This window comes from Plectropomus leopardus, chromosome 20 (genome assembly GCF_008729295.1).
Source record: "Plectropomus leopardus isolate mb chromosome 20, YSFRI_Pleo_2.0, whole genome shotgun sequence".
Classification (NCBI taxonomy): Eukaryota; Metazoa; Chordata; class Actinopteri; order Perciformes; family Serranidae; genus Plectropomus; species Plectropomus leopardus.
The window spans coordinates 26,830,434-26,840,394 of record NC_056482.1 but is presented as its reverse complement, the minus strand read 5'-3'; the positions used below and the strand labels follow the sequence as shown (position 1 = coordinate 26,840,394).

General features: G+C 36.8%; 1 protein-coding gene across 1 annotated transcript; it reads left to right on the top strand.

Annotated features, from left to right (window-relative positions):
• Positions 1-1,228: 1,228 nt before the first annotated feature.
• On the top strand, positions 1,229-8,823 carry pla2g3 (phospholipase A2 group III). The gene is made up of 7 exons (XM_042508728.1): positions 1,229-1,892; positions 3,191-3,323; positions 3,414-3,548; positions 4,785-5,086; positions 6,042-6,171; positions 6,765-6,875; positions 7,434-8,823. Exons 1-7 carry the CDS (start codon positions 1,370-1,372, stop codon positions 7,690-7,692), a joined length of 1,593 nt encoding a protein of 530 aa, XP_042364662.1. The 5' UTR covers positions 1,229-1,369; the 3' UTR covers positions 7,693-8,823.
• The last annotated feature ends 1,138 nt before the right edge of the window (positions 8,824-9,961 follow it).

The following is a 9,961-nucleotide window of genomic DNA, read 5'->3' as shown; positions in this document are numbered from 1 at the left end:
AGGATTTCTGGGAGAAGATAGTCCACAATTTCACAGAGGAATTGTGGATTCAAAACTTCCGGGTGATCCGCTCAACTTTCTCAGAGTTATGGGATGCAATAACAGCTCTTACATAGACACAGCATCATCTTCCTGCACACAAAAGAAGCCTCAGTTCTGCATCCTCGCCGCTAGACGCCACTAAAACCTGCACACTGGACCTTCACACAAGATGTACCACTTTAACACTTTTAGGGCTAATTTAAAATATCATGTATTAACAGCCAAAATGCTGAACTCGAGGCTACATCCATTATTTGTACAGTCTATGGCAGAAACATGGACTTTCAGCCAGGAGAATGCTGTTTGTGTCCTGTGTGAAACAGAAAAGGAAATTTATGGATTTTGTGGATTTAATAACTACACAAAAACTAAACTTTAAAAAGTATGTTATATATGTATTTTATGTATTTTTCTGAGTGTTTCATAACAAAACTGCTATTGTTTCTGAGATTTGCTTGGGCATCTTTTTTTTTATGTTGCCAGCACGTAATCTTAACACATTTCGTGCATAGCCACGCATAGTTAAGAGTGCTTATTCATTTCACTTTGTGTCATAATTAAAAATTAATAAAAAATAAGGCTAAATAAAGTGATAGAGTGCATTGAAAAGTATAACAAAAATTGTAAAATACACAATTTTTTTAAATCCAATGGAAGTAGCCCCCCACCCCTCTTCTGAGTTATGTCCTAATCCCCAAGAGTTCCCAAATTTTAGAAACACCCTTGTTCCAGTGTTTGTAATTTCAACCTCATACTGACAGTTTAGTTACTATAATAACTCTTATTTCTCACTGAGGTTAAAGAAAGTGAGAATAAATGACTGAAAACAAAAGCAAAGACAGAAGACAGCAGTTATCACATTTATCGGCCCGTATACATCCACGAGTGTGTCACATTTTCACTGGAGTGTGTACTTAATGTGTGTGCCTGAGGCGTGTCTGTCACCTATCAATACATTAGTCACATTTACAGATTGATAACCTATTTGTCTCGTGAGGTCGTCTGCGTGTGTGTGCGTGTGTGTGCGTGTGTGTGTTAATCAATATGTCATGGTCACATTCACTGATGTGTGCCGCGCGCGGAGATAGAGATAAAGAGAGAGAGGAGTGATGTTTGGTTAAACTGACAGGTCACATGATCCAGGCTGATGTGTTGCATTTATTTTAAAACCACCGGAAACACCCCGCGCGCCTCCTCCTCCCCCTTTTCATTTAAAACCGACCTGGAATCTGCCAATCTGTCTCAAAGTCCTCACTGGGTGCGGGAATAATTTAGATTTAAGCTCCGACAGCCTTTTAAGCCTCTTTTATTCCTCGGACGCGCCACCATGACGCACTTCGCTCCTCTTTTAACTCTTATTTTAATTTCATCACTCCTGAACTGGACACACGCCTCGATCCTCTGCACCTGGACTAAAAGTTTGCCAAACAAAGAGGTGCACTACAGTTTCCTCCGGAGAGCCTCTTCATCTCCATCTTCTTCCCTGCGGCTGTACCACAGCGCGTGGTCCGGGGAGCGCGCTCTGCTCAGCTGCGCCTGGAGCGAGGACGCAGCAGTGATCCAAAACTATCTGTCTCTGTGCCGCGAGCGCACGCACGAGTTCACGGATCACGCAAATGAAAATCTCGAGTCCCTGTTGGAGAAGGATGATCTGTGCGTCTCCGTGGCGTCTCCAGGGGACGGTGAGCGCGCGGGGAGAAGGACGGTGAGGAGCGTCGCAGCTGAGAGTCATCAGGGTGAAGCGGAGAGGTCAAAGGTCACGACTCATCTGCGCGTAAAGCGCGGTTTCATCGTGCCAGGGACTCTGTGGTGCGGCTCTGGCAACAAGGCGCCATCATATGCAGATTTAGGTAAACTGGCTCCTCTTACTTTACTTTTAGTTAATCCATTAACCCTTTGAAACTTGTACCTGTAAGTTTTGTGCTGAAAGAAACAGCAACATTTCTCCACATTCAGCTCTAAAACTTAATTATAAAGTCAAATTAAAATGTTTAAACTAAATCTAAATGTTAAATAAAAAATGCAAAAAAACTTGGAAAAATGTCAAGAAAATTATATTTATATTAATTCTGAGTATATATTTAAAATTATGTCACAAAAAAAATACAAATCATTTTTAAAAACGTGGCCATGTGTTATTAAGTAGCTCTTTGCCTTCAGTGTTTTTGAAAGAATTCAAATCAATTTGCTCAGGTTTCAAAGGGTTAATTTGGAAAGTTATTTTTTTTAAAAATCCAGGAAAAATATCCAGGTAACTATATTTATAATTATCATTATCACATATTTCAAACTATGTTACAGTCACTTAAAGTGTCGTTTCTCCTCAGCGGAGGGACTTAACGGGGAAAAATCAGAGTTTTCCTTCAAACAGGGAAACTGAACCTGCTTTGTTTTAGGGCCACTTTTGCAAAATGACAGGAGGCCACTCAAAGGATTTTAAGACATTTGTAAGATTTTAGATAATTTCTCAGATTTTAGGAAGTTTTTAGGATTTCAGGACATTTTTTCGGATTTAAGGACATATAAGATTTTAGGGCATTTCATGGATTTTAGGACATTTCTTGGTTTTTAGCACGTCTCTAGGATTTTAGGACATTTCTCAGATTTTAAGACATTTCTAGAATTTTAGGATATTTAGGGGATTTTAGGACATTTCTTGGGTCTTAGGGATGTTTCTCAGATTTTAGCACGTCTCTAGGATTTAAGGACATTTCTTGGATTTATGACATTTCTGTGATTTTAGGAAATTGTAGATTTTAGGATGTGTCAAAGATTTTTAAGATGTTCATTAGAATTCATGATATTTTAGGACATTTCTCAGATTTTAGGACATGTCTAGGATTGTAGGAGTGTTGGAGAATTTTAGCATGTTTCCAGAAAATGTCTAGGATTTTGTTGGAAAATAATTTCCCATAATGCAACTTAATAGCCAAGCAACTTAAAGTTTCTTAAGTGATGTCACTTAAAGCTACACCATTTAGGTAAAACAAAAATGCTGTCGTCACTCCACAGGTTATACAGTAATGGTTATTATGACAATAAAGGTACTATAAATGCTACACCGTGGAGTTTTCTCATTTTATTATAATGATAACAACAATAATAATAATAATAGTAATAATTTAAAACATCACCTCCTCTCTTGCAGGAGTTTTTACAGAAACCGACAGCTGCTGCCGTGAACACGACCAGTGCAAACACACCATCCTGTCTTTCCACTCCGAGTACGGCGTCTTCAACAGCAACATCTTCACCCTCTCTCACTGTGACTGCGACAGGAAGTACGCAGCTATAACTTTAAATCAGTGATATTCAGCTGATTCTTTACAGTTTTTTGATGGTTTTTTTAACTGAAATGATTCGTGTTGCAGGTTTCAAAATTGTCTGATGGAGGCGAATGACAGCATCGCTGATGTGGTGGGATACACCTTCTTTAACCTGCTGAAGATGCACTGCTTTGAGTTCTCCCACAGACTCCAGTGTACACAGAGGAACTGGTTTGGCATGTGAGTAAAGTTGTGTATGTATAGGTTTGTATTTTGGAACAAATGATCAAAAAACCCTTTTGTTGTGTTCATTCTGCAGCTTTAAAAATCGTAAAAACTGAGACTATTAAGTAAACTAAGTCTGAATATAATAGATTGGTGCAGGTGTGACGTAATTTGTCAGGCTGTAGTGGAAGTTAGCATCGCCCTGGTTTTCGCCGTCAAAAAAACTTTGGGATTTTTCCATCAGGTTTTGGATTATTACAGAAAATAAGCCCTGTTGCAAACACACGTTTATGATACTTGCAAGTTTTTTCCAGTAAGATAATCTTCTCAAACACAACTTTTATTATTTTTGAAGTGTAAATGCAATTTCCAGAGGAAAAAAATTTGGTTAAATGTAAATATCGATGACTATTCTATGTTGGACGAGTGCCCCAAGTGAAATACAAGAATATCTGTAATTTTATAATATCTAGTCCTGCAAGAATGGATGTGATCCAGGACACTTCTGCAACATGTTAATATTTTTATTTAATTTTATTATTTGCTTACACATATTCTCCTGTAAAATAATATAGAGATCTAAATGTGTGGGTGGGTTGGAGGTGGGGTCATTGTCTTTAATTTTTTTCAGTTTAGTTTTATATTTTTCCTGCAATGCTCTGTGTCATGCATATCCTGTCATCCTTGCTGTGTATATCTTGAAACTATATAATTAAAAAAAATCTCAATAAATAATAATAATAATAATACCTTTATTTCTAAAGTGCTTTTCAAATTATAATTTCAAATAATTAATAAAATATAACAATAAATGCAGTAGATGATTAAACAACAACAGTCAAGCCGATTAAAATAATGAGTATTTAAAAGCGAGTTTTAAAATAAAAGAAGTTTCCTGATCTGCTCCTATACTCTGGAGCTAACCTCCTACCTAAAACTTAAGTTTATTGAAATTTTGTTGTACATTGTGCATTGCAATAATTTAATTTGGATTAAATGAACGCACGGATCACTGTTTCTGAGTTAATTAAAGATAAAAATGACCTTATTTTTGAAACATTTCTTAACTCTAAAAAATATGACTGGGCAACAGAATTAATATTCTTATCAAAGTTGAGGTTGGAATCACGTCAGGCTGTAAATAAACTACAGTAGAGCCGGGTGGCTTCAACGTCACCACAATTAGGCTGTAAAATCGTGTTTGGCGTGGTGACATTTAGACATGATTTCCACCTCTGTTGTGACTTGCAGGTGTAAAGAAACTAAAATGGCTCTCTATGCTGAGGTCCATCCACCCACGCTGTACGAGTCTCCCAGTCCGACAGAGGACAGCATGAACAGCTCCGTCCTAAACTCCACCGTACCCTCGGAGCTCCTGGAGAGCAGCAAGACAGACTCCGTCTCTGCTGCAGCGTCCACAGTCCCGACACCTTTAACCAACTCCCAAAACGCCTCCATCACCACCGTGACCAACAACTCCACGGGATCGCAGAGCAGAGACGACCTGGAGAACTCTCTACCAACCAAAAAACAAACTGAGCCGGACATCACAGGTATGCAACACATCTGTACATACACACAAGTCTGCAGTATAACAAATACATGTTACATGTGTGACGCAGTGACTCACTTTGGTGTTTTGGTTCCCTCACCCTCTTCTTCTGATAGACACACACACACACACACACACACACACACACACACAAAATGAAAATATCCCAAAAATGAAGCGTCACACACACACTTTCATCAAGACCACCTTCTCTTAAGCAATAGAGCAAACAGTGTGTTTTTGTATCTGCAGGGCTACAGCATGCTACTATTTAGGTTTGACAGGTGTTTCAAAATAAAAGCACCAGTCTTTCCACATTGATTTAATTAAATGTAACAATACTTTATTTAACTCAATTATTAAAACATTTTTTTACTTCATAAGAACAGTGCTTTATTTAATTGTATATAATTTATCTTTTAATTTAACTTAAATGTAACAGTATGTTATTTAACTTTATCAAAAGAGTACTTTATTTAACCTTAATATAACAGTACTTTATTTTACTGTGTTATAATAGGGCTTTATTTATCTTTATTATAACAGCACTTCATTTAACTTTATTTTGACAATATTTTTCAAGCTTTATTATAATTGTACTTTATTTAACATTGTCATAACAGTATATTTTAACTTTAATATAACAATATTTTAACTTTATTAGATACGATATACATATATATAAACTAAATAATAATAACACTTTATTTAAATTTATTGTATAATAGTAACTATATTTAACTTGATTGTAACCGTAGCTTATGTAATACTTTTTATTTTTGTTGTCTACAGTAGTTTAGAGGAGATTTAAATATATTGACATACATATTGTGCGTCATGATATAGCCTAAAAATATTGCAACATTATTTTAAAGTCATATCGCCCAGCTCCTGCTCTTATTTCAACACCACAGTAACGGGACTAAACAAAATCACACCCCGTTTCCTCTCCACAGAGAAGCAGCTGTCATGTGGCGTCTACAAGGACCTCGATGATTGTCGGGACAAGATCCTTCCGCAGCAGAGGAGATACGGCCTCCACAACCCAGAGGACAGGACGCTGTACCACTGCAACTGCACCACCAGGTAAATTCACAAACCTGCTTTTACTCTAAGTACATTTTGCTGATACATACTTTTACTTAAATAAGGTATTGAATGCAAAACTTTCATTTGTAGTCACAGTTTGGTATGAGTACTTTTACTTAAGTAAAGGGTGTGAAAATTATTCCATCACTGCCCAAGATCAATACACTGAGAATTTACCTTTTCTTTGTTGCATCTGATTGACCCAGATGACATTAAATGACGTTTAAAAACCATGTCCAGATTACACAAATCGATTTGCCTCCCCAGAATACACAGAGACACAGCGATAGTGGTGCACTCACCTTTACTTCTGTGAGACAAGGCCAACATGGTGTAATGTTTCGTAACACCGAACTAGGCCACCATCGGTGCACACATACAGAACATTCACAGTCACATGATTATATAAGGTGTCGCAGCTCTCCGAAGCTGGATTTTACGGCCTTGGACATTATCATAATCTTATGTTTACACACACGGGTTCTCCGTCTGGGTTTCTTTTTGTGCCGCTGGTCTGCTCATCTGCTGTATTTGTTTTTTGTTATTTTTGTACGTCTGTCGGCCTCTGACGTGCCTGTCTGTCCTTTCAGGTTATTCCAGACTTTGGCTGAACAGAGACAACTGACTGAAGTGCATGCTCTTCTGCTGGGACATGTGTCCCAGTCCTGCTTCCTGCCACAGGACTGCACAGCAGGCAGAACGTAAGGATAATATATAATAATAACAATAATAATAATAATTCATGACAAAAAAGGGTTAAAATTCTGAAATTTAATGAATATTTTGAATATTTTGAAAAGCGCATTTTGTGTGTAGAGCAGTTTGAAGAATTTGACACTGCACAAAAATAATAATAATGGATAAAAATCAATGCTGCTGCTAATCATTGATATATCCTAGGCTGTGATAATAAACTAAAAATCTAAAATTAATTTCAAATTAAATTTGGCGTTTATGATTACGACTGATGGTAGTTAAAAATTAACTCAATGAAAGTGAAAAACAATATTAATGTATAATATCTTTTAAAGCTTCATTCTGAAAAGTGTAATTTTTGTGCAGAGCGATACAGTCGGGTGTAATATGAAAGCGGGCCCTAAGGGTTAAAATTAACCAGTAATAGCTGTCAAATAAATAAAAAATAAATTTCTCTCAGAAACATAGTGCAGAAGAAGTGTAAAGTAAAATAGTATTACTCGAGTCCCTAAAATCATTACAGTGTGCTCTATAAACTATGATTTTGCTGCTTTGTTGATCAGCTGTGCAGCCGTTCAGGTGCGAGCAGACCTCCCTCAGCTGGAGCCGAGGAGCAGAGCAGACATGGAGGAGCAGCGCCATCTACAGGCCGTCCAACTGAAGGTCAGGAGGCCAAACACGAGGAGAGCCAAGAGGAAAGACAGAGCTGTCAGGCTCCACAAACTGTGCGTCAGGATGCTTCGACCCAAACTCGGCCACAAGAGCAGGACTAACGGTCGGGACGCAGCGTGGCCGGCTGTAAGGCGAACAGAGCTCGCCTGAGTCTGTGGTTTGAATATTATGGAGACTCAAAGTGGTCAATATCACATTGATAAATCAGACATTATTTCAGGTCATTTTCATTTAATAGCAGAACTTTGTATGTTATCCAGAGTCTGTTTTTTATCACAACACCCTTCTTCCTAATGAAAGTTTAACCCTCTATGGTAACGTGTTGCGTCCAGGTAACACACCCAATTTTGGCCATTTACACTCATACAATACATTCTCAGGTGATAAATTGTTTATATCAAGTTTGCTTAGTTCTAAATTCTTTCAATTGGCTGATCCACAGTGGTACAACGCAGTCTTAGTCTTAGTCTTTTTTTTAATTTTAAATTGTATTTTAAACTTGTAGGTTTTTTATATTTTCCACGAATGTTTCTCCACAAGTGAGTTTTATTGAAATTTTAAACGATAACCCTTTTTTGGTAATTTTTTCCATTATGGGTCAGTGTTGCTTTACGGTAATATACCCAAAAATGTACCCCTAAATTGTTTTTTTTTTCTTCTACTTTGACTATTATATCACACACACACGCACACAAAAAAATTTAAATTGTTTGTTCCCCAACTGGCATCGTAATGCATACCATAGAGGGTCAAAAATAAAAATGTCAAGTCAGTTGAGATAAACAGGGCAGAGCCAGGTATGTAAACTAGACAGATTAATTTTAATATATTTTGTTGTGAATAAACAAACTATATCCATCTGAAATGATAATATGTCAAACGTGATAAAGTTTTACGTAATATTGAACACTTTGGGTCCCCATTAAATACTGTAGTACTGTGTATTCATGTTGTCTACATCTGAGATAAAGTGGAACTCAGTTTTGAGTAAATTGTTGGACCAATTTTACCCACTTTTTGGGATAAAAACAAAAAAGCTTCTTTAAGTATAAGAAATGCTTTTCACAGTAGATGTTTTGACATGTCACGTGTCACCGTCACAGGTGTATCTTGTAACATTATTGATTCGGTTTAATGGTGCTGCTATCATACATATCGGTGGCACTGTCCAGAGATAATGATCAAAAGGAGGTTACAGTTTTCCAACCTTTTTATGCACCTCTACGTCAGTAGTCTCCACTGATTAAAACCCTAAAGGTCACTTTTATTGACTTTTCTGCACTCAGTGTTGTTGTGAATATTTGTGTTGTATGACTTGTAGATAGATGCCAATTGTATTATTTGCTAAATACGAGAAAAAAAATGTAAATATCTGTACATACATATATACATAAAAGGTGAAGCATTTGGTTTATAATGTGAAAAGGAATGACTGATGACATTCAAACGAATAGTTTGACATTTTGGGATTTTTGCTTTCTTGCTAAGTAGCAAGATAAGACACCACTCTCATGTTTGTACGCTAGATGCAATACTAAGTGAGGTTTGCTTAGCTTAGCTTAAAGAGTGAAAACCAGAAAACAGCTAGCCTTGCTCATAAAACAACAAAGTTTTGTTTTCCTTGTTTTTTTGTGTACGATAAATATGAATCTATCCAGTTAGCCTCGCTTAGCATAAAGCCTGTAAATAGGGATACTAAATATGATGCTAAAGCAGGTAAGTTTAGCTTAGCATAAAGACTGAAAACAGCGGGAAACAGTTAGCCTTGCTTGTGAAACACCAAATGTTTGTTTTCCTTGTGTTTTTATAGGGATTTTGTTTGATGTCTGTACGATAAATATGAATCTGTCCAGTTAGTAGCCTTGCTAAGCATAAAGACTGTAAATAGGGATGCTAAATATGATGCTTAAGCAGGTTAGCTTAGCATAAAGATTGAAAACAGCGGGAAACGGTTAGCATTGCTTGTAAAACACCGATTTTTTTGTTTTCCTTGTGTTTTTGTATGGATTTTGTTTGATGTCTGTACGATAGGTATAAATACGAGTCTATCCAGCTAGCCTCACTTTGCATAAAGACTGTAAATAGGGATGCTAAATATGATGCTAAAGCAATTTCTGGTTCTAAAAACATTCTGGGAACCGTATACTGTAGTGCAATTTTTCTTTTAGTTCCCTGAATGATCTTCTATAGGCTATAGGCCAAGTTAGGGTAACATTCTCTATAAACTAATATCTAATCTCATCTATCTAATATCACATTTTTTCATTGAAAATGTAATCTCAAGCCTCAAAAACATGTTCTGAATGTTGCTTTGAAAAGCGTTCCTTCCTTGTCGTCATGTAACATTGTGGGAACGTTTTTGGTCTGTCACCTCTCAACATCACTAAAACATTGTGTCTTAGTCAGCATTTAAACTTAC